A 25,790-nucleotide genomic window follows, 5' to 3' on the forward strand; every position below is an offset into this window, starting at 1 on the left:
TAACGGCGGAGGCAACATGAAGCAGTCCAAATGGAGTCCGGTGTGGGATTGCTTTTGCACCGTTTAATGAGGATAGAAAATGCTCTTAATGCCGTTATGCTTTTAAATATAAACACTCAACAGGTTTCTTAAGATGTCAGCTAAATAGTTGTTTTTCAGCCAGGCTGCCTGGCGGAGCAGAATCAGTTTCTCAACCAAAACTCACCGATTTGCTCAGAAGGCAAGGATGTGATAACAGAAAAACAGAGGGGATTAAGCTAAAATTTTTGATAGAAAAATACATGATGCTCAAAGCACAGCTGATGGTGTAGGCTTTCGTGGGGATTAATAGTGTTTGATTTTATTCTCTTCAACTTGTTTCTATTCAGTAACCTAATAGATTTCTGTTTGTTATATTTAGTAACTATGTCTAAGTTAAATAATGTGAGAAAACCATAGTGTTTGTTCATTTAGTAAATATTTAATACAGGTGGCACAATAAGATATATATATATATATATATATATATATATATATATATATATATATATATATATATATATATATATATATATATATATATATCTATATATATATATATATATATATATATATATATATATATATATATATATATAAAATAAGATAAAAATATGACATGGCACTTTTAAAATTAACATGAAGAAAAAAAACAGTAGCCCTTCATGTTATGGAAAGACCCTCTTGATACTAGGAGAAAACTAGGGTTCTAAGAAAATGGCCTCATCAATTTTTGAATTAGGACAGATGTAACAGGCTAAAACCTATGTCAGCAAATCAGACTCCTTCAAAACAATGTCGATGTTGAACAGCATTTTGCCTCTACAGTATATTGAAGGGAGAGTTGGTATAAAGCAGCTGACCTTCAAGTGCTTCTTCTTCTTTGTATCTCACTGTCTTTTTATACAGTATTAGACTGCTTTCGGAGATTAAGTAGTACTCCAGTTGTGTAGAGCACTATTTTCTCTCCAATTTCCTAGCGTTAGGCTTTAAAGTATGCAGCTCTAAATTAAAGTAGGGAGACTCCTATGGATAATTGCCTTATTTTTCAAGGTGACTACTTTGTCTGTTGCAACATGCAATAGAAAGAAACACTATGAACAAGAACATCAATTTGTGAACGGTTAGAAATGAAGTTATTTTCTTCTGCTGTGTTTTTGTGTTATACTTAGGAAATTATAAATGGAACAGACTCTTTAAAAGTTGTTGCAGCATTGTCTGATAATGATCTAGCATACTGAAATTTTCTCTCAGGGGCGGAATACTCATATACTGCACTCAAAGGATTTAAAGGCATTAAAAATGGTCAGATGAGACGGGGTTACAAGGAAATACCATAACTTGTTCACACTCAATGTCATCTGTCCAGAGTATAAAGACAAAAGTGGGTAGGTCTGTGGATGTTTTGAGCAAAGCTAATTCAGTCTAAGATAGTATGAAAGGCTACATTTAGGCTATCACTTTTAGTGTCAGCATGAAAGTTAAAATCCCCCACTATAATGATGTTACCCATGTTTAACATGAGAACTGACCTGGCGGACAATACAAATCTACAAAAACAGGTTTTTGTGCTTTGCCGTTTGTATGAGAAAAGATAAGGCTTTAGATATTCAAAAGGATTGTAGATATAAATTGGAACATGTGCGTAGAAATGGTCAGGAGCTAAATTAGGAATGCTAACTGTCCTGTATTAGCCAGGATGTCCCAAGTTTCCCATACAGGACACCCTTTGTCCCATATTTTGACTGTAGCCTGGAATTTGTATTTACAAACACTAGACGGCACTTCTCGCCTTACTTGCCTAGACCTAAATAAGAAAGTAAAGGCCACAGGAGAAGCAGACTTTTTAGCTCTGGAATATTTCAATACTTTTTACCTGTTTAATGTCTAAGAAGTGATCAATGGATACTTGTTTTTCTGTCTGTAGTGTCACAGGTTTATGGCTGCCTTCCTTAGACGTGGGCTCGTCTTGACCTTGCGTCACACCCTTGGGCAAGGCAGCAAATCAGTCTACCCTTCTGCACTGCCTGCAGCTATTCTAGGTATTGTAATGTATCCCATTGTAAGTGTTAAAATATTTACTTTATATACGAGAATGTTGCCTGTAATACTGTCATGAAGAAAAACATTTCAGATTGTTTCCCTGATGTATGCCTTTATGAACTGATGCTGAGAAGTGCACCAATTTAGGAGTAGAGCTGGAGAAACTAGAATACTAAAGAGTTATAAAATAAGAACTAGTCAAGGGATTTTATATTTAATCTGTTTAAAGGTGGGCTTCACTAGAAATCTAACACAAAGGTTACTTGAATGGTCAAAAAATTGTCACCAAGCCTTTTCCCATTTCCCCAGGGAGAGCTGAGCAGATGGTGTGCCTGCAGTAAATAACAGTTAAACACCAAACATAGAGGAAGATGATGCGAATACTTGACTTAAAGGAGCCACTAATTAAACAAAGTTCAACACTACAGGAGCATCTTGCTTCTTGTTTCTACAACAGAGGACTCATAAAAACCTTGTTTTTTCTTTTTCTTTAATTTTTTATTTTATGGAATGTTAAGATTTCTGATTGTAACCCATTAGAAAATCTTCAGTTAACATTACCAAAGATTGGGTCATCAAATCAAAAGCAAAAGACGACAATAAACAACACTTGTAATCACCGACAGAAACCGAGTGTCTGTCTGTCTAAGATTTGAAAGGTCAAATTGAACTAATTGTTTAGTCAGAAATATCTCCAGTCTTAATTAAACTCCTCCCTGTTGACTGCAGAATTAACTTTGTATGGTTCTCAGATGAGGGAAAAAAAATAAATTATTGAGGTGAAATACATTTATTAACTTGTATCCCTTACTTTATACCAACATGGGGTAGGGGGGGACAATAATTCAGGATCAATATATATGTGATATAACTTTATTTAATGAAGGTGATATGACATTTCCAATATTTCAATATACATTACAGTCTATGATTACAGCATTTGTCACTAACGTTCTTGGTTTTCTGTAATTTTGTGTGCGTTATTTTTTTTTTTTTTGTAAAGCAAGTATTTCTAAAATCTTGGAGTTTTTTTAAATATGGCAAAATAATTGTCATAAGTTTGTACAGGCATCTGTGTCGGGCATTCTTTGCAGTCTTTTTAAGACTTTTATTCTGTTTGTATCGAATTTGTAATTATATTGTATCAACAGAAATTAAGAAATATATTGTGATACAAGTTTTGGTCATATCGTCCAGCCCTAACACAGGGTTAAAAATCAAAGCTAGCATAAGGAAATAAAAGGAGAAACCATAAGTTTGGTCAATGATCTAGAATGGTATTATGTATTTGCTTTTTTTACTTGTACTGTAGGAAAACCAATTAAATATTAAAAGTAATAAATAGTTTAGTTATTTGGATGTGCATGAATGTTATAGTGCCATGGAGGCTGTAGCAAATATATCACTATGTTCTGAAACAGGTATGTGTGTATGTGAATGAAATATATATTTTCTAAAATAAAAGGTATAATCAGACCCTGCTTAATTTACAGTAAAATCCATAACAGAATGGATTTTGATATCAGAATCAGTTTTATTTGCCAAAATTGTGTACACAAGGAATTTGACATTGGTTCTGCTTTACTCTTAAGACATTTTAAATTTAATTATATAAAATAAAGTTTATTATATACACAGTGTTCTAAAGAAAAATACACGATTGAATCTGTGCAAATAGTTATAGTACCAATGTGGGGACTGTTAAGTGTTCAGAGACACAGGCTGGGGGAAGAAACAGTCTCTGTGGCAGCTGGTTTTTGTAAATTGTAGTGTGTGTAGCGCTGATCTAAAGGCAAACTTCTAAACTGTTTGCAGATCACATACCCTGGACACAGAGATGTTAGTTACCCTTTTCTTGATCTTAGACTTGTATAAGTGGACAGTCTGTCAGCCCTGATGATCCTCTCTGCAGACCTAATTGTTCAATGTAGTCTGGACCTGTCTTGCTTTTTGACTGAAGCCAATCACACTGATTGATGAACATAGGACAGACTGAATGATGGCTGTATAAAAGATGACGAGCAATTCCTATGGTAGGTTTTACTTCTTGAGTTGCAACAGGAAGTAGAGTCTCTGCTGGGCCTTCGTCCGATCAGTGTCTTTGTGTGATGACCAGCTCACATCCGAGAAAGAGTGTGTAATGTACCATCAGAATCTGGAGACCCTATAATTCAACCAACTTTTGTCTTTCTCGTCTTTTGTCTTTGTTATTGCCGCTTTTGGGAGCCTTGATTATCTTTCTACTTTTGTAGTCTCACAGACAGCTGCTGCCTTATTCTGGCTGCAAACCTCGCATATGAAGCTTCATACCTACGTGCAGACAGAGCAAAGAAATCAAAATCTGCACCCCATTTGCGTTTTGCAAGAATGTATCAAATGCAGTGCAGAGAGATGCACTATCCCCCGCTCTGACCGTCTGTCATTGTGTCCTTTGGCAAGACACTTCACCCAAATTGTCTGCTGCCGGTGATCAGAGGGCCCGGTTGGGCCGATGTATGGCAAGGTTCACTTCTGTCAGTCTGCCCCAGGGCAGCTGTGGCTACTGACATAGCTCACCACCGTCTGGCTGTGACTGGTTGAATGACTGATTGATTGTAGTGTAAAGCGCTTTGGGGTCGTTGTACTAGTTAAAGCGCTATACAAGTACAAGCCATTTACCATTTTCCCCCATAGGCCAAATAATCAACCACTTTTTGAATGTGTCTTATCACTTGTATGCTGACGATATTCAGCTCAACTGTTAATTTAATCTTACTGAATATTTAGATTTGTCCTTCTTGATAAATTGTTCTAGTAGTATTAAACAGTGGATCTGTTACATCTACTTGCAGGTGAATTCTGGTTAGACTGAACCCCTATTTATTGCCCCTGAGAACAGAATATCTGAAATCAAGCAATTTCTAGCTGTATTTGCCTCCTCTGTCAAAGAGAGATTTCTAATTCTAAGCTTTGAACTTTGGTGTCAAAAGCCAAATTAGAGATTCATATTCCTGCTTTTTTCTCATCTAGTCTTGATTATTGCAACAGCCTTTTTATGTGTTTGAATAAGAAAGATCTTGACCTTCTCAAGTTAGTTCAAACTGTGGCTACAAGGCTTTTAACCAACACAAGCAAGAGACAGCCCACTTCTCCAGTTTTAATTTATTTTCGTTTGCTGCACATACATTTTAGAATTCATTATAAAGCCATTTCACAGCTCCTTTTCGAAAGCTATATTTTCATAAGGGTTTTCCTTTGCCACCTTCTCGACCCCAGGTTGTCAAAAGGGTGAATTTGTGAGGACTTACTTGACCTTCCAGTGCTGCTTTTTTGGCGGTTGCTAAGATTTTTCTTCCACTTAGCTTTCCATTAATACCACAGGATACAGCTTTCTCTTTTCATGTTTCTGTCTCTATCATGTATCTTTATACATGATTATATTTTGAAGGCTATCTGCCTTTCTTCCTTTCTACTTCTTGATAAAATGAAACACTCTTTAAAATCTGGTCTAATATAAGATCTGCCAAAATTTAGAATATTTTTCAGCGTTTTTTTTTTCCCCCCAATTTTAATTTTATTACATTCAGAATCTGTTTCGGATCCATTCATGGGTTCTATCTTGCAAAAAATGTGTTTTCCAAGAATAAAGAAACCATCTTGTTTCATAGTTGGACACAGGACTATTGGTGATTTGCGACGATCAAAGCAAATTTTATTTTTGTAGGACATCTCAAAACTACCATAGAGCCATTTACTTGTTGTGAACGGGCTATATTGAGCGTTATTGTTTATAATAATCGAGTTTAAACAGACGTGATCACCCTCATATTAAACATTCTCAGTATATTTTAGTATGTGAAGACCTCCCCCGGGCTCACATTGAATACGGTCTAGTTACGGTTACGGCGCTGCAAGGAACCCAGATAACTAAAAATCAATGTGTCAACTCACATTAGTTGCATGCGGTTGTGGGTTGCGAAAAATTCAGCAAGAAGGAAGTTTGACTGGACACCGCAGTGGTCCCCGGATCAAACTCCTGGATTTCATGAGCTAAATGGGAAACACTGGGCCCTAGACAGGATAAAGAATTTCAGAATAAAATCACCGCACCAACTTAGGTAGCTTGACTAGTGTAAAAAGAAATGACAACATAGAAACAGGAGGAAACAGAGGGGCTTTTGGAGGATGAAATTGGATATTTAAGTGCACGGATGACGAGTGTTGCCCTAAAAAAGGAAACCCATCGTTGTTTTTTTTTTTAAAATCATCTATGATGGAAAGCAACAGAAAGGACCACATGAACTTCTCTTCTCGCCGGCGCCGTTTTCGCAGCTGGAGCCGCAGCTGGAGCCGCAGCTGGAGCCGCAGCTGGAGCCGCAGCTGGAGCCGCAGCTGGCCTAGGGGTAGTGTGAGTCGTTGTTTGACTCATGTCCACCCTATTAAGTGGGAGCCAAGAAACAGAAACACCTCAGGATGCAATATGGAGCTATTTAGAAAGGCTCATAATTTTAACAAAATTAACCATGAACACCTACAGACGTATAAAGATTTACTACATGGGTGACCTTTTTGGGGGGCGGCTGATTTTGTTGGTGTAGCAGCCCCCCCCCCCCCTTGTAGAATGGTAGGGGAAACACTGCCTTCTGAACGCTCTTTATTCATGATGTTCCAGGGTAGAATTGTGAGGTGAGGAAAATTGGAAGCCGTATGGTACCACACATGAATCATGGTACTGTTAACTCTTTCTCCTCAAGACCAATGACCTTCCAGATTGTTCAAACAATATGGCGGCTATCACACTTATACAGATAATATTGTATCAGTGTTCTGTCCATCATTGTGCTTTCTGTGGTTTTCACTTTTTGTCACGCAGGTCCACTCACCTGCCTACTACCCCAGCAAGCTCTCCTTTGGTATGAACCAAATTCTGGGATGGTTCTGGCTCTTGGTGGATGCTCTTGGACTTTCAGAAACTTTCACCTTAACATTTTTGACGATCTGGAAAATTATTATTTTAGGTACAATAGTTTAAGCAGCAGTTTATTCCCATATGAGGCCAATTTAATTTAAATTGATTATGGCTGCTCACTTCTCTGTGGTGATATACATTCCTACTGCCTTCCTTTCCTATTGCAAAGAAGACAAGGATTTCAGGCCCTTTATATCAATTAGACTGCCAATGAAATGTCTACACAAAATAAATTTTTGTTTATACCAGGGCATAAATTAAGTCAAAAGGGTTTTCCTATAAAGTGCTTAACTGAAGAAAAAGATCTTTGCAATGAATCAGATTGCATCTGATCACTCTACACAATAGTCTATCAACAATGAGAGTTGTCTGCACAAAACGAGCTGCAAAGGACTGCACTGAATGATGAAAGAGTTGTGACTGGAACCAACAGTTAATATCAACGGAGGCTTTACACGGAAATTATCTTAGCAGCAGGAAACGCTAAGCAATCTGGTTACTGCAAAGAGAACAAGAGAATGTAACATGTTTATCATTTATGCATTTTCTTTTCTTTCTTTTTACCAATGTCCTTCCGAATCTGCAGAAACACTGGGGATTTCAATAGTCCAGCAGCCTGTGCTTTGCAGCGACATTTGGTTTCTTGTACTGTTCATTATCCTGACCCTTTGCTGTTTTCCCCTTGTCATTCTGTCCCTCATCCAGTCCAGCCCTGGTTGTGGCCTTGCTGAGGGGTGTTTGATTCTATAGGTGTGTGGAGTGCCTTTCTCCAGCAACCATGTCGGGATTCAATCTGCTGCATCTAATAACCAAGAGTCCGCCTGTGTCTCTGAGGTCCTGCAGTCTTCCCTCAGGTCCACTGACTGTGTTCTGTGTGCCTGTTGTGCTCTGCCTTGCATTAACACATTGACACATTGCTGGAGTGGTGTGCTGTGTTTTTTAATTTTCTAATCAGGCTGGTCTGAACTAACCATTTCTAGCTTTTCATTGCTTGTTGCAGAGAACAGGGATCTTACCTTTTTATATTGACCTAACACACTCTAGATGAAATGAAAAGGTAAAATGTTAGATTTTGTTTTCTGTCCTGGATCCTCCAACACAAAATGAGCCTAATTAAACTAATGAGCAAATAATTTGTTAAGAACCCTTGGGTTCTACATGGCCCCAACTTCACTAAGTGGTATTTGACTCTATTAAGGTAGAAGCAGTTCCTGATTAGAATTTGTTTGGACATTGCTTATGTAACGGATGCAAACTTTTCAACAACCCGTATACAGATGACAGGCCTCAGCATGGCGTTCACGTTTACTGTGACAGTCACATACACCAGGTAAAGTCCGGCTCCCCTCATCAGGAAAAAACACCACTGTGAGGGAGGGAGTATAGTTACAATCGCGGGCCGTGATATTACATATTTTACACAGTATAAATCATGTTACAGCCTTTTTGTATAATAAATCATGTATGAACTAGTAATAACTAATCATTGTATATTAAATTCCCTTGTGTGGAGGTGGCATTTTTAGAGTTCAAGTAACTTTATTTATCTGTTAGGAACTTCAAGTCGAGTCACCTTGCAGTGCAGAGAAGAAAGACACAATAACAAACATCAGACACACACACAAACATTAGACACCACTGCACATACATAATAAGACTATAAATATACAATAAATATCATTAAAAGATCTGAAAAGAATCAATCACTGTTGATGGATCTAACTGAGGTTGATACAAAACTGGGCATTGCTCTCTTTGTCCTGAATGACAGTGACCTGTACCTGTGACCTGAGGGGATGGGCTGTACTGACTGGAGTGTGTGAGTGCTGTCAGCGGCTATCTGCAGACCTTTTGATTTGACTTATCTGTTGTAGATGTGTGTGAGTGGTTCCTGTTCTTGATCACTCAATAAGATCTTGATGATCTTACTGAGTGAGTTACAGTGGATGGTTTTCTGAGGACATAGAGACCTTGCTGTCACTTAGAGGTGATGTGCTTACTGTTAAGTTGGAATGTAAGTTTATGATCAATTATTGTACCAAGATATGTGTATGAATGGACTTGTTCTATTGCCTTATTGTTGATGTGAAGTGTGGTGGTGGTGTGTTGTTCTCTGAAATCTATAACCAGTTCTTTAGTTTTGGATATGTTGAGGTCTAGGCAATGCGGTACCGCGCACGTGACGTCACCGTCTCAAGAGCAACGCCCCTTTTGCCGCTTAGGTAGGGCATACAGGAGAGAACGCATACAGGAGAGAACGCACGGATAACAGATATGACCGACTTTACAGCCGTTAAACTTTCCCAAGACGATGTCCCAGGCACACGGATTACTGGTCGCACTGTCGAAGAACACACCAACCTTCAGCTCAAACGATGGCTTGAGGTTCGAGGGCTTAAAAAGACTGGAAAACTGGCCGAGTTGATGAACGGTAAGCTTTGTTTTTTTTTTCCTGCGCGGCGATCATGGCAGCGTCGGCCGTTTTTTTTTTTTTGTTGTTTGCAATCACCGTCCAGGAATGGGTATATGTTTAATGTTTGTCTCATTTGAAATGTTTTTGAGTAAGCTATCCTGGTAGCAGGGTATCATGTTAGCGCCTGCTACCATGATAGCCTATATGCTGTCATGGTAGCAGGCGCTTCTTTATTAACATGTCGGCCACCAAAATACTCTTACCTTGACTTGATGTCGCTGGAATTGGGTCAGGATGTTCTTCGGTTGGGCCCTTTCCTCCGACAAAATGCTTGCTACATATGTACTTGAATTTGGTAACTTTTTCCGGGTTGAACTGTTGTGTAGGCCGACCGCCTCGGTCCCAGCGTACACATTTCTCCTTGGCAGTCTTGAAGAAAACATCCTTCATATGCGGCCGATCAGCGTACCTCGAGTCGCTGTTGCACGTTCCATAGCAACAATGTTTAAAAACCATGGTCTTAGATTTGGAAAAAGCAGTCGTTTACCGAGTAAAACCAAGGGTAACGCACGTCTCTTACAGCGAAACAACGGCGGCTTTCGGGAGTTTGCCCCACTGCGTACCACGTGATGTGACGTCATCGTGACGTTGTGTTTCTAAAAATAGCTCGCGCGCGGTACCCCATTGCTTTTGCATCCGAGTCCATTACTGTTCGTCAGTGTTGATAGCGTCCATGATGACTGTGTCGTCTGAGTATTTGATGTAGGTGATTCCAGGTGATTCTAGTGCTTCTGCAGCCATTGGTGTATAGTGTATACAGAACTGGGGAGATGACACTGGAAAAGTCCATAAACACCAGCCGGACAATAGACTTGGGCTTCTCAAGGTGAATATAGGATCAATGTAGCAGTGTCAGCACAGCATCGTCCACCCCCTGTGCTGCTTACATGCGAACTGAATTGGGTCAGCATGTGCACTAACATCACTTTGAAGATTGTACAGGAGAAGTCTCTCAAATGTTTTCATGATCAGAGATGTTGGTGCAATAGGGCAGTAGGCGTTGTTGCTGGTGGGATTGTTCTTTTTGGCAATGGGACATATGACTGAAGATTTCCAGAGAGAAGGAATTGAGTGTTCACATAAAGAGCAGTTTAGCGGAGAGCCAAACACACCTGCCAGTTGACTGGAGCAGGTTATCAGCAGGCGTCCGCACACCTGGTCAGGTGCGGGGACATTGTTTGTTTTAATCCTCCGCAGCATGCTCTCGACCTCCTGTGGACTCAGCACTAACATTAAAGAAAATAAATACAAATTAATTATATTACATTCAAATGAATTGAGCATACCTGTGATAGACATAAAAATCACAATTTTACTCTTCACATACACCGGGCACACTCTGGCTCCGCTATAAAGTAAAGATGTCATGGTAAAATGGCTGAAATAAAATCATGGCTGATTAATAGCGTTTTCAAAACTCTTATCAGCCCACCAAAGTACACAAAAACAGTAACATCACAACTTCAAATATTTTCTGCACAACATACATAAGGGAAATGAAATGAAAGGAAGTGAAATAATTTTGTAGTGCGTTTTTAACTCCGTGACACCTAATTTCAGATTTAATTTAAAGCAACACTTAAAAGAGCAATAAGTAAAGTATTTACTGTAAAATCAACCTAAATCATTCTCATTAATCACCTGGGATGGGCGTAACATTCCCTATAAACAATCAGTCTCTATAATGAAGACATCAACAATGTCTCAGTCAGGTTTTTCTCCTTTCAAACCTAGTCTGGAACTACTTTGGTTCAGAATGTAGCCCGTGTTTACTTCCTGTTTTCTGAGCCAATCATAGGACAGTTCCCAGAGTTCTCGAAACAGAGCGCAGGATTTGGTATTTTATCTTGGCAAAAGAGCTGCAGCCTGCATAGATGGAAGCCAGAAATAGAACAAAATACAACATAATATACCTATCCTGTGGAAGTAAATATTTAGTGCAACAACGGACTGTTGAGTAAATAGCGGGTGTCCGTGAAAGGCATTGCATATGTGTTGTTCAAATTTTAACCACTAGGTATCTTACTTATTGTTCTGTTAAGCAATTACATGGTAATAGTGTTCTCCTGGCATTGAATGGTATTATGTAGTAGTGAGATGCAGTGTCAAAATATCAGGATGCAATGTCTGGACAATAGCATAAAAAATTGCTTTATTGTCCCTCAACTGAGAAATTCGGGCATGATGGTGACAAAGGCACAGAGTTACACACAATTTATAGTAACCATTAAAAGAAAAGCTCATCTAATCAAAAGTTAGTTTTAAAACAACAGAGAATGAGCTTCATCACAAGGGCCAGTATAAGAATTTAAGATGAATACCAGAGTAAGTATTGCACTAATAATATGGCATACTTGGGTAAACGAAAGATGAAATATTAAAGTTAACAGCAGAAAACAGTGTGGAAACACCAGCCTATTTACAGAACAATATGAGATGGTATGCAATATGCATGATAGTACAGCAGCATCTCACAGCAGCTAAGGTGTGTTCAAGTGTACTTTAGCATCTGAGAGACATCCTAAACGGTTCATGATCAGGGTCTCATTTAAAACTTTGCATAGAATCCATATTAAAATCATACATGCACCAAAAAAATGCTGTCGTATTTATAAAACCATGCTTATGCATACCAGCATGCAATTTTCCTTTTTTATAGATCTCAGCTGTACCTGAATGTTTGCGTACCTGGTTCCTCCTCATGTTCAGCCATCTACATGCCCAGATTCTTGTATATTTCTTTGTAGATTGTGAGACCAGTTTATTTGGTCTCATTCACATTGATTTTAAGGAAAGACAGGTCGCACCAATAAAGAAATTGAATAAGCATGGGACCATCTTTATCAGGGGTAGGAATCTTTTACTATCTCACGATTGCATTCTGATTTCTGGGGCCATGATTTAAAATCTTTCTTTGTTTTTGGGCACTGCTAAGATTTCTTTTACTGTTAAGAAGGCTGTACAGCTATCTCAGTGAAACACTTAGTGGTTCCTTGGCTTCACTGTCTGCAAGGTGCAGATGAACCCCTTGTTCTTCACCACGCTGAAAGGCCGTAAATCTTTGGCAATGAAGCAAGCAATAGACACGGCTATTTTCTATGCCTGCTCAGAGTTTGCGGGGAGTTTGGTGAAGCACTGCAGTGTGCGTTGGTCTGCTGCTGGTGCTGACTCAGCTCCATGTCCTTTGACTCCAGGTGATGCCTGGTAATGTGAGCACGCACATTTGTGGTGTTCCCAAAGTGCTCAATCTTCATTTTGCAAACCTTGCAAAAGATCATGTCAAACTTGGTCTTCCCAGGAATTCTATAAAAACTGAGTCTAAAATTAGTCCAGTTGACCCTTTCTTCCAATTTTTTATTTTTTTAATTTTTTTATTTTTCTCTTTGTTTTGGTGCTTTCTGCACGTGTGTAGATTCCAGTGACAGCCGGCGGATTTGTTCTATTAAATAAAAAATATTATTATTATTATTATTATTATTATTATTATTATTATTATTATTATTATTATTATTGTTGTTGTTGTTGTTGTTGTTGTTTTTGGACATCTTTATATCAATTCAGAATTTTTGTAAAAGCGAATCCCGATTCTATGAAGACTTGTGATAACTAAATCATCAACATATCTAAGAATAAAACAAGAGTTATGGTTACTCTGACACTGTGGAACACTAAGGGTGATAAAATACAGCCTTAAGGGGATCCAGCAGAACAAACTATTTGTCTATAATACCCACTTTTCACGGGTTTTGCTTGGCGTGGCTCTAACCCATTTCACCAGCTTTGCAAGCACTTCGATAATTTTTTTTTTTCATACCAGGCTGGTGTTTTTCTACCTCAGGAGGTAATTTAAGCAAGGTAGGGCTGAAATGTGACATGAATAGACTGCTGTTCACTGATTGGCCATGGGACGAGGAGAAACAAGGTTTTTCTCTGGGGAAGTGCAGTGAAGTTCTTATGAGGACCACCATGAACACAGCGGGTCAAACTGAAAAATAATTTTACTCTGTACAAACCATAAACCACAGCTGAAGAAAAGCAAAAGGATATTTCAGCTTTCTATACGCAGACAGGCACGTTGGGATTTAGCAAGGCCTTTTCCCATTTCACATACGATGAAAGCTATTAAGTTTTGTCTCTAAAGAGTGTATGGTTTAAATAGTTGTTTATGGCCCCTGATCGACCGCTGTGTACAGGAGGAGAAAAAAGGAAGTGGAGCATCCCTCTGCTGCAGCCTGTCTGCTACGGGGGCAGCAGTCCGCAGCAGCGGGATCTAACCCAGAAAATATGCGTAAATATCCGTGGCCAAAGGTGCGTGGTTTTGCTCTTTGCAGTCCTAATCGTCATTCTGGCCATGGCTGAGCAACCCCCCTCTGAAACAAGAACTGTAAGAAGTGCCGTGACCAGTGTACCTTTGTGTGGTTTCTCATGGTACCTACTCCTTACATTTTCATTTGATACCGTGATTAGCTAAAACCAACCTTTGGTAGGCAGGCACTAGAGGTTGCTTCACCTAATCAGCTCAACAGTTCTGCTGAATATGTCTCCTTTCCCCGAAGGGATTGATAAAGTGCAGAACCAAGAGTCCCATTAGTAAAAGCCCACATTGATCCATGAATCCTTTCTATATTAAATGGTAATGACAGAAGTTCTGCCTCCCTGGATAGTGTCACGGCTAACAGAATGCCAGACTAGATGCACCTACTATGAAGAGAAAAAAAAACAGAACAAAAAGTTGTGTACCCTTGTATACTGATCAGCCAAACATGAAAACCAGTGAACAATATAGTTGTATCACAGTGCCACACTGTGTCAAAAATTGTTAACAAATGACTCACCCCAACATTTATAGCTTGTATTCCAGCTCCCAACATAAGCACTCTCCAGGATGCCCCGCCTCATACAGTACAGGGTATACCCATCAAACCTTTTTAGATTTTGAAAACATAAAGCTGAATTTATGCTGAGACTAAATTTTATACGTGGGAATTCTGGTTACCAATTGGCTGCAATCTGAAGGCTACTGGTTGTACCATGTTTTATTTAGGGATTTTAACACCAAAAGGACAGAAAACACACATCACTCTTTAAATTTCCAATCATAGAAAAAACGTTGAGAACTATGTATCATTTTTCTCCCACTTCACATCTACGTGCTACTTTTGGCTATCATCTAATTTCGAAATAAAATAATTTTGAAGTTTGTAGTTAAAAATTTGCAAACGTGAAACAAGTTGAGTATGTTATCATGGATAAAGTTCATATTTAGAACCATTTGCTATAGACAAAAGATCTTACTACACAACGACTCGCACTTCAAAAACGATTTGCTGCCACCGTCCCAAGAGAGCAGACTCAAAAGGTTGAAGTACATCTTTGGTATGCCATCAAGTTTGGCAAAGGCCTGGTAAAGAGCCATTTATTTTTATTCAGCTGTGCTGGTAAAGGACTGGAGTTGGATACCATTACTATAGACAAAGCTAAGCTGATGGCTTTCAGAGTTTGTTGGGATCAATGGATATGCTTCTGTGTGTCTTGTTTTATATCTAGTTAGATCAGCAAAAGACTTGTTGATGCTCCTTCTGTGGCATGAGAAAAAAATACAAAGCAAACCTTTTTTTCTGTCTTCTTTTGTAGGAGCTTGTAGGAGTAAGAAGACATGGCCAGTGAGTTACACCCAGGAGGAACTGAGGAAACGCCTCACCCCAAAGCAGTTCCATGTTACTCAAGAGAGAGGGACCGAGAGGTTGGGAAAAATGAGAATTTTGATTTTCTGTAATGCTTATCTGCAGGTCATGTCACAAATTAGTTCATTTGTCTGCCTTGTTTTTTTATCCAGATTATCTAGGGATAAGTCTCAGGTTTCATTACATGTCTGAATGTTGCATAATATATTCCATAATATATTTTGACATGAGGAGAAGCAAAAATAATTTGCTGATCTCTTCAAACTTTATGTCTACGTAATAACCTCCTAATCCTATAGTCAGGACTAGACTGGGACAAAAAAAAATGGCCCTGGCATTCTTTGGTCGTGGCGACCCACCAACGATTAATTATTCAATATGCTGAGACTCACGACATACTAGAGGATTTGTTGTCACATTGTGTTGTTTGAAAAGCTAAAATAAAGTGCAGCAGCCTACATGGAAGAGAGTAACCATGTTAAAGAATGAACGGCTTTCACTACACAACTTTGTATTTGTCAGAGAAGGCCACAGTGCCACAGTTCTCACTATTTAGTGAATGTGGCTGTTAAACACTGCTAATGATGTTGTTTAGGGTTTAATGAAGTATACTGTTCATATAAATAAGACAGACCAACAGTGAGAAAAACATCCATGTTGAATAAAAAAAAATGGCACCTTAAAATACAAAATAGTAATAGATTGTGAGAGAGGCAGACAGACGAAGAAAAAGAGAGAAGGGTTCAGTTAAGGTATAAATAAAATAGGAATTATGGGCCCCATGACAAATAATCTAAATAATACCAAAAGCTCATGTAAATACATAAAAATGTATTTTTATTTTTAGGACAAATCCAAAGGGCCCTTGGAATTGTCCTAACCTTTCCCCCCATACAACGCCCCTGGCTATAAGTAAGATATTTACAATAAGATCAACATAAATCATTCTCACTTGTCACCCAGGATGGAAGTAACATTCCCTATTAACAATCATCAACAATGTCTTAGTAAAGTTTTTCTCCTTTCAAACCTAGAGGTACGTTGCAGAACTACTTCGGTTCAGAGTGTAGCCTGTGTTTGCATCCTGGTTCCTGAGCCAATCATATCAGAGCTCCCAGGGTTCCCAAAATAGAGTGCAGCATTCAGTATTTCATCTTTGCAGCCTGCACACATGGAAGCCAGTAAGAGACAGGGTTTCCCCCAGAAAATGGGATAATATTGGCGGTAGGTGTTGTGGTGGGTCGCGTGAGGTGTGTGTTCAACCGCAACACTTATTTACACTCCCGATGTAAAAGACAATTTTCTCAGATGGAGCCCAGAAAAGTAAGATGCATCTCCCAAATTGTGTGCACGACATTCCAAGTTGGACTTTAAGATAGTAACCACGGGATCCATTTGGTTGCAGCTGTGGAACCCCATCCACCATCTTCACATCTGTGAACGTGCTGGAAAACACTTCAGCCAGAGATGCACGGTTCTTGCACCGTGTGTCAGTGCCATGTTCTCTATGAGGCTACTGGAGCTGTGTGGGTGCTGCTGGAACTTGGTCTGGTATAGCAGAGATGAATTTGTGCAGAAGGCTGCCCACTGGAACACTGACAGCTTCTAAGCTCACCTTCAGTGCTTCCTGTGAGTTTTAGGCAGGGGTTGGCGGTAGAGAAGGATGGATTGGCAGAATGGTCTCAGAGAAATCTGAACTTTCTTTGTGGTGCCTGACGCGAAACGTGTATCACTCAACCTTTTGTGGACTAAATTGTCCCCAAGTTCCAGTGGCACTGCTCATCAGTGCTAGACAATCCAGTGAGACCTTCGGACACAGCAAACTGCATCTTTATAATAAGTTTAAATAGAACCATTATATATTAATATATTATAGTCCTTGGTGTGAAAATATTTATATAAAAAATATGGACCGTTAATGGTGGCAACTATAAACTGTCCATATTATTCTACTTACCTTGATAATGTACACATCCATTTTTAAATTAGACTGGTATAAATTAAAATGGTGCACTTACCTTTTCAGAAAGGAAGCAGTGGTACACCAACAGGTGGTGTGCTGATAGAATATTACCTTTACCTAAACTTGAATGACCTTACCTTAACCCAAGCAGCGTCAATGAACAAGAGATCAGACTTTTACTTATCCTGATGCCTCTCAATAGTCCAGGTAGAAAAAACAGTCAAATTTAGTAGGTCATCTAGACGGGTTCTTCTATGTTGAAAAGTTTCATCTCTTCTCCAAGAGACTTCTTCAGTCTGTAGAGTTGGAGGTAAACTGTAACTGTAAGTCTGTTTGCAATAATGGATCAGCTAGTTTAACGGTGACAATCCAGACAGTCACATGGAGAAGAGAACCACCAAGCTACCAGCCAATCATTAGTGCTCTGATGGCCACTAATTGTTCCCAGGGGGCTGACTTATGCTCAGAATGACAGGACAATAAAACCTAGTAATACTAGTAACTACTAACCACCTCTGAGAGTGATTAATCGTCCATTTTGGCGAGGCAATCTTCCACTAACACTAAATGGTAAATAAACTGAATTTATACAGTGCCTTTCCAGTCATACTGACCACTCAAAGCTTTGTACAAAAGGCTACATTTGATCACCTCAGTTGACAGTGAGGGGAGGGGTGGACCGAGGAGGATTTTAAAAAATTTCAAGAAAAGAAAAAACAATGGGCTGCATTTTGTGTCTGATATACTGTGCATGTCGGCCCACCGCGCATCGCCCGGTACAGCAGATGGCCAATCCAGTCCTGCCTACAGTACATGATACCGTCCAGTTTTTGCCATTCTGCTTCACTAATGCTTCCTTTCCCGCAGCGCCTTTACTGGGGAGTTCACCTACCATAAAGATGAGGGAACCTACAATTGTGTTGTTTGTGGAGCCCCTCTCTTCAGGTAAGGAGCTTTGTGAGAACATGTATAGAAGATGACTGTTTGGGTGCCTCTGTGTTTGCCTAAAGCAGGAAATACACTGGCCGTGTGATGTAAGGGGCATGTTTTTAAAAGCATAAATTTACATCAGACGCTGCAAGTACGCCCCACAGCTACGTGTTGCGCAGAAAAGAAGTTTCGCCACAGAGCACTAGTTGACAAAGAGTTGCGAGAGGACCGGCAGAGTGCTCAGCAGAAATGGGTGCATCCCATCATCTGCAGCGTCAACAACAAGGAGACTTCTATCACCTTGTGCCTGAACTGACTCGACTATTAATTTGGTATACTTTGGGAGGTGAACTTTTTGTTTCCCTGTTTATTCCCTGCCAAACAGGAGCGTATATGCGTCTGAAATGATAACTTCAATCTAATTTAGATGTCGCATAGCATGAACACGTGGGTTGTACTTGTGTATCATGGTTCTAGTGTAAATTTATTGACTGATTAAACTGAAAAGCTAACCTAAGCGTAGGACGTGCATATGCTGCTTTGCTGCGCTTACACGCTGCAACGCGACTGGTGTATTTCCTCCTTAACACAAGTATAGAGGGAAATTCTACTGGTAATTGAAGCTTACACTAAAAGACTTTTTTTATTTAAAGAAATGGCATTTTTGTGTTTAAAAGCAACAGAACTAGGGCACACGTGAAAAGATAAAACAATAAAAAATGTTGCTTCCCTTTACAGCTCGCATTCTAAATTTGATTCCGGATCAGGTGAGTAGAACTTCTGTCAGGTACTAATCTGTTACCTTATTATCTTCTCAATCTTTTTTTAGTTCAGTCTGGGTTTTTGCAGCTGCAGGTAACTTTTTAGAATCAAAAAAGCAGTGGAATGCAATGGAAGCCTTAAAGGTGCCATGACATCACTATATAAATTATTTCATGTACAGGACTGTCTCAGAAAATTTGAATATTGTGATAAAGTTCTTTATTTTCTGTAATGCAATTAAAAAACATGAAATGTCATACATTCTGGATTCATTACAAATCAACTGAAATATCGCAAGCCTTTTATTGTTTTAATATCGCTGAGTATGGCTTACAGCTTAAGAAACCCAAATATCCTATCTCAAAATATTAGAATATCGTGAAAAAGTATACTAGTAGGCTATTCAACTAATCACTTGAATGGTCTAATTAACTGGAAACACTGCAGGGTTTCCTGAGCCTTGAAAAACACTCAGCTTGGTTCAGTAAACTAAATCACAAGTATGGTAGTGGTTAAGAGACAACATAAGATTCTCACAGTAACTGGTGTACTGACCATGGCATTACTGTCCTTGATTGGCCTGCCAATTCCCCTGACCTGAACCCCATAGAGAATTTGTGGGGTATAGTGAAGAAGAAGCTGAAAGACACCAGAGCCAACAATGCAAATGAGCTAAAGGCCGCTATTGAAGCATCCTGGGCATCCATAACACCTCAGCAATGCCACAGGCTGATTGCCTCCATGCCACGCCGCATTGATGCACTAATCTGTGCAAAAGGATTCCCAACCAAGTACTGAGTGCAGTAATGGACATTTTCAAATGTTTGATTTTGTTTTGCTGTTATATATATTTTTTTTTACTTGGTCTGAGGAAATATTCTAATATTTTGAGATAGGATTTTTGAGTTTTCTTCAGCTGTACGCCATAATCAGCGATATTAAAACAATAAAAGGCTTGCGATATTTCAGTTGATTTGTAATGAATCCAGAATGTATGACATTTCATGTTTTTTAATTGCATTACAGAAAATAAAGAACTTTATCACAATATTCTAATTTTCTGAGACAGTCCTGTGGTTGATACTGCTGCATATGTAAATTATCAAAGGATTTCATAAAAAATAACCTCAGTTTTGTCAGGCCATGTGTAAAATGCAAAGGTAAAGATGTGCAGGTTTAACAAAAATGCAGTTACCTTGGTGTTGGCATTTTTCTGTAATGATTCTGATTGAAACTTCTGATGTGTAGGCTGGCCGTCTTTCTTTGACCTCCTGAAAGAAGAGTCCATTACTCTGACTGATGATTTCTCCTATGGCTTGCACAGGGTGGAGACCACTTGCAGTCAAGTAAGCTGCATTTTAATTATTGAGTTTTCTTGAAGTTATCACAGATGAAAGTAAAGAAGTTCACCATCAGTTTTAGGGTAAATTTCATTCCTTGCCACTTATTCTTATCATGAAGATGTATGTCTAAGTGGAAGGATGGCCCAATTGTCTGTGTTTAAATGGGACACATCACACAAAATTCTCTTTTTGTTTAGCCCTTAAATACATTTTGTTGTGTACTTAGAGTCTCTGGGAATGCAGAAAAGTTAAATGTAGTATGCCCCGGTGATGTGTAGATGTCTTTGTTTTTTTTTTTTTACATCATATTGTTCAAGCTGTTTAGTTTTTTGTTATGTTCTGTGGAAAATGACATCTCAGTATTGGTGCGGAACTGCTAAAGGAGCCTTCCAACCTCAAAGTGATCGTCAAGCATTACAACAACCAAGAAAGTTTGCTAAATGCAAATAAAGTAAAGCAGACATGTCCAGGTTAAAGAGTCAAAGAAAAGAACTCCCTAATAATATTAAAAATTTCTGAACATGATTCTTCATAGTAAAGAGAATTGCACCAAGCTCTGAACCTTGTGGTACTCCACAGGTAACCCTGCAGTGTAACAATTTATCATTTACATGAACAAACTGGAATCTGACACTCGCTTTTATAATGAGAAGGACCCATCTCCTCTTCACTGTTTAATGCTGATTCAAAATTCAGCTGCCCGTCTACAAATGGAGACGAGACCACGTGAACCCCCCCCCCCCCATTTTGTAGTCCCCCCACTGGATGCCCGTTTCTTTTGCAACTGTTTTTAAGATTTTGGTTTTAGTTTTTAAATGTCTAAATGGCCTACCACCTTTTTATCTCAACTTTTACAGCCACATAATCCCAGTAGACTTCTAGTTTTTTAGATCAAACACATGTGCACTTGTTCCAGGACTCAGATCGTGACCAGGGGAGACAGAGCTTTTTCAGCCACAAGTCCTATGCTCTGGCAGTCTCCCACTTTCTGTGAGCTCTGATGGATATTTAAAAGATTTGAAGTCTCCTTTGAAAAACATCTTTTTAACAGGTTTTTAATTCTAGAGCGCATGACCATTGGGCCAGCCTTTATTTCTTCTTTGCCTTTTATTGCTTATACTGTAATAAAAGTATAAGTATTTTTATTTAAAAAAAAATGTAATCTTCCTTTTAGTTCTTACGTACCTGTATGGCAATTGGGATTTTAAAGTAAGTTTAAAGTAAATGCAGCTCTAAGATCTAAGTACAGACACAAGTCCATTATCTGAGGCCATGAGAATATCATTAGGGACCTTCACCAGAGCTGTTTTGGCACTATGATGAGCTCTGAAGCCTGACTGAAACTCTTCAAATGGGTCATTTACTGTGGAAATTTTCAAATACTCGATTAGCAAGTATTAACTAAAGAAAATTAGACAGGAAAATTAGATGCAGTAGGTCTGTAATTACATCATCTTGATCAGGGATCCAGCCTGGGATATGGGATTCAGGCTTAGGCTTCATCATCGATTTGTTGTGTCGTGCAACTAATGCATTACTTGCCATGTCACGGAGCCATTTACCTCACCTACCTCGTCAATGCTGGTTGGCTGCAGAGCGACGTAAAGGAAACTAGGCTGAGGCAGAGCTGGCATTTTCAAAAAACTTCAAAAATTCTACAAATGACACACAGAGAACACAGCTCGTACCATGTCCTCAAAAGATAAAGAGCACGCCGTGCTTCACAAAACCAAAACATTAGTAATGTGAGATTTGACATGGCACGAGAGCTCCACAGTGATGGTCAAGGAGCTGAAACAACATGGAGTCATTGATGAGGGTGATGGGAGGTCAACAACAGTGTAAAGGTCCTTCCACATAGGACGCGGTGTGCGTTGAGTTTGCCACAGGGTTCACTACTGGTCTTCCCGGCTGAAAAAAAAAAAAAAGTATCTATGGAATGTGAGCCTGCACACCGCGGTCAAACACATGCTGTTGACCATAATGGGTGTTAGAGCGCAGAGTTGTGCTTCGGGGTGCCGCCTGAACATCAGCCTGATGGTTCATCTAATGCGGCTGTTAGCTGATTAACGACAGGAACGCGTTTATATGCGCAACATTCCCTGATCAGATTAAAATGTGTTTGTTTTAAAAGGAAAGAAATTATTCCGAATGCACAGTTTATATGGGCTCAAAATCAAATGATCTTATCATGACGTTCGTTTACTTGCTCCAAGCTTTATTCAAAGTAGAAACTCTTGACATTAGCAGAGTTGTTGAATTTTCATCAAACAACCGCAGAAGTTTTGTACTTTTTTATGCGGGGGAAAAAAAGCAACAATAACCATGGAGGAGCGTTGGTTCTGACTGTTCCGAGCGCATAGAATGGACCTGCAATAGGTTCTGAGAGCGGTTGAGAGTTTGCTTTCCATAATGACGCTACAGGCTCAGCAACTCATGCTGTTGCTGTTGAGAGAAGGGGAGGAAATGATGATCCTCCCAAAATGTTCTGTGCTGCAGCGCTGCAAGAGTCTTTATTGTTATGTAACCCTAAAGAAATTTTGGTGAGCCACAGTTACAGTTACAGTTACAAAAAAACGAGACATAAGCACCCCAAAAGGACACCCTCAAAAATGTTAAAACCTCAGAAAAAATACAAAGTATTAAATATCTAACATTGAAAATTTTAAAAACTTATAGAATAAACATCCTTGGAAGTAAAATATGTAGAAGGACAAATGTAGCATGTAGTATTTACATAAAATGCAGCTTGTGCTGAAACAGTCTGTGAACAGGGCTGCTGGTTTATTCAATTGTCAGAAGCAATGTTTCATTGTTACACCCAATTTTTCCCCCTAGATGCACTAGAACAAGGGACAGGTTCAACCAACCTGCATTTGACATCCCAATTTTACAGCTTCACTTTTGTTGTGTTTAAATCGCTGTTCATAAAGACAACATTGCCTATTAAATGATCACAATCTAGTCGACATAAACTTCTTTATTTGAAGCAAAAAAATTATCTAATATTATTGTAACAGAACACCTAAGTAGCAACTTGTTTTTTATGTTCTTATTTGCTGTGTGAAGTGGAAATAAAAGTATTTTACTCACCGATTCATTGATTAATCATGAAAATAATCACCCGATTAATTGATTATTAAAATAATCATTAGTTGCAGCCCTAATCTTTATACACCGATGAGCTACCTTGAACCAGTTTGGTTAAACTCTTCTTTCTTTTACAAGTTGGTTTAGATTGAGCAGGTGACACTCTCTCTCTCTCTCTCTCTGTCTCACTCTAGAAAATGTGTGGATCTTTGAAAAAACAAACAAAACAAAAAAACTTTACCTGGGTTCATATTGGACACACAGTTTCAGACTTATTTCTCAATGCCAGTGAATGATTCTGTGTTTCAGTGCGGAGCACATCTTGGACACCTGTTTGACGATGGTCCAAAGCCTACAGGAAAGCGCTACTGCATAAACTCTGCCTCGCTGGCTTTTCAACCCAAAGACGCGCCTCTGGATGGGGCATGCGGCAGCACCGACGCTGACGGGAAGGCTGAACTTTAAAAGAGTCACAGCTGTCAGGCAGATGCTTTGGCAAAGTCCTACCGGTTATAGAAAAATGCTTCTTTGTTTTTGATGTGCAGAGAGATTGTACGAAGTACCAGTAAGGTATATTTGAAACGGTAAATGCAGATAATGATAACAATCCAGAAGAAGAACTAAACTCAAAAATAGTGAAGGTATTTAGTGAAGCTGTTTTGGGTTACTTTGTTTAAAATCACCGACATTTTTACTGTTTTTCTTGTCATAATGTCACCTGAAAGTAGCTGTTTATGCAGATCTTATTTACATTATTCAACATTAACAGGGGTTTGATTTCAGAAATGAGTTTTTGTGTTTAAACCTTAAGGTACAATGTTACTACTTTTATTCTGTCCCTCTATCTAGGCGACCCTAGGCCCACATGCTGTAGCGTTTGTCCCAGATTGTCTGTTTTTCACAAGTATCTCTCACACAAGGAATGTTCTTCTAAACTTGCACTGTTCCGCTAGCATTGTTTCAGTCATCAATCACAGATGACCTTTTTGACATTACTGTTGATCGTAGCAGGGATTTGTAGAAAGTGCGGGGAAGTGGCGTGCTATAGTCTGCAGCATTTCCACAGATTTCCTGCGCATATACACAAGTTCCTCAGAGATTCACATTTTACATTTTGGTGATAATCTAAAGTTCAGGATATCCCATTTCCTTTTCCCTGTTCTGACCTTGCCTACTAATCAAGAATCTATTGTCATCATCGCGATAATGATCCCAGCTGGCATTTGGATGTCAAGTCACTGTAGAATCAACCCAGGTAGTTCTGTGGTTTAACTGTCAAATTTTGTTTAGATTTTGCAAGTCTAATCGACATTGAAATAGCCATGTCAATTCTACGTGAAAATAATGTTGATTAGACATACCACTCAAAAATGGTTGAGTTGACACCATGAAACGGTTTGCTGTTCAAGGTTGTTTTGACGTTGAATGAATGTTTTAATTAAACTGACATTATTTCAGCAACATTCAAACGTTTAATGTAGAATGCCAGCTGGGATGTGCTTTAACACAAACAGTCATGGTAAAAAGGTGAAGCTTTTGAAAAGTGTACTTAACCAACAAATGCATTTTTCTTCGTCGTTGTTCAACCAAATAATTACATTATGACTAGTCAGTTGAAGCTAGTTTTAAAATCTATTCAAAAGCCATTAAGCACCAGATTATGCATTAGTTTTATTTTTTACCATGACTGTCCTCATCTTTTTATTTTTGTTAAACTAAACTTTTCACATTTGCATTAGATTCAGTCTGAATTACAATGCACACTGAGTAATAATGAAATATCTATGCAAGTATATTTGTTTTTTTTTGTTCTTTTGATTGCCGTGATGGAGCATATTGTAATACTAAATTGATCCACGTTTGGGGTCAGACGTATTTGGTGTTTTTGATTTAAAATGTATCCAGTTTACCCTTTTCAACGTGAAGTGAACACCTGCTTAAGTGAATAAAATATATTTTAAAAGTTGTATGGATTTATTGCCAATGAAACATAACTGATTCCCTTGGAATCTATGAGGTGTATGTTGTAACTATTGACACATCTGTGTTGTGGGGACAGTATCTCCATGTGTTTTGAAATGCCAGTGCTTCCTTCAGCAAATGGGCTAAAGATATTTGTGGGGAAAACATTTAGCTTGTAGGCGTGAATGATCATGGCCAAAAGTGTCTGCAGACACAAATGTGTTTTAGGCCTCAAACATTTCTCCTTTTTCATGGTATAGTGAAAATGAAAACTTTTAATTGTAATTGCTTTAGTTATCAAACACAATTTTTATTTTTTAGGAAAAGACCATATTTGTTAAATTAAATGTTATTTATAAAACACGTCATCTCAAGGCACTTTATAAAGTCAATTCTAACAAATCTTCCAGACTGACTGGTTAATAATGTTCCATCTAAGGAAATCCAGCAGATTGCATTGACTTATTGGTTCCATCCAAATAAGTCTAATTATAGCTCCTGCTCCTTGATCTTTCATGGAGTCAACAGTAAGAACTCTATTGTAGGTAGGAAAGGCGCTTCGGAGTGCGGTGAT

The 25,790-nt window shown here is 38.8% G+C and overlaps 1 protein-coding gene across 4 annotated transcripts in view; it reads left to right on the forward strand.

The window, feature by feature from the left end:
• Positions 1-25,218, forward strand: part of msrb3 (methionine sulfoxide reductase B3) — a 31,107-nt gene extending 5,889 nt beyond the window's left edge. Inside the window, exons 1-7 of one of the 4 annotated variants that reach the window (XM_036149366.1) lie at positions 1,961-2,060; positions 7,715-7,863; positions 15,117-15,225; positions 17,997-18,074; positions 18,798-18,826; positions 20,070-20,167; positions 23,564-25,218. In XM_036149366.1, the coding sequence (XP_036005259.1) occupies positions 7,788-7,863; positions 15,117-15,225; positions 17,997-18,074; positions 18,798-18,826; positions 20,070-20,167; positions 23,564-23,719 (546 nt within the window). In that variant the 5' untranslated portion in view covers positions 1,961-2,060; positions 7,715-7,787 and the 3' untranslated portion in view covers positions 23,720-25,218. Of the gene's footprint in view, positions 1-1,945; positions 2,061-7,714; positions 7,864-15,116; positions 15,226-17,996; positions 18,075-18,797; positions 18,827-20,069; positions 20,168-23,563 lie in introns of those variants that run through there. The other 3 variants (XM_036149364.1, XM_036149367.1, XM_036149365.1) reach the window with 3 other exon arrangements.
• The last annotated feature ends 572 nt before the right edge of the window (positions 25,219-25,790 follow it).

The sequence above is a fragment of the Fundulus heteroclitus genome, chromosome 17 (genome assembly GCF_011125445.2).
Source record: "Fundulus heteroclitus isolate FHET01 chromosome 17, MU-UCD_Fhet_4.1, whole genome shotgun sequence".
NCBI lineage: Eukaryota > Metazoa > Chordata > Actinopteri > Cyprinodontiformes > Fundulidae > Fundulus > Fundulus heteroclitus.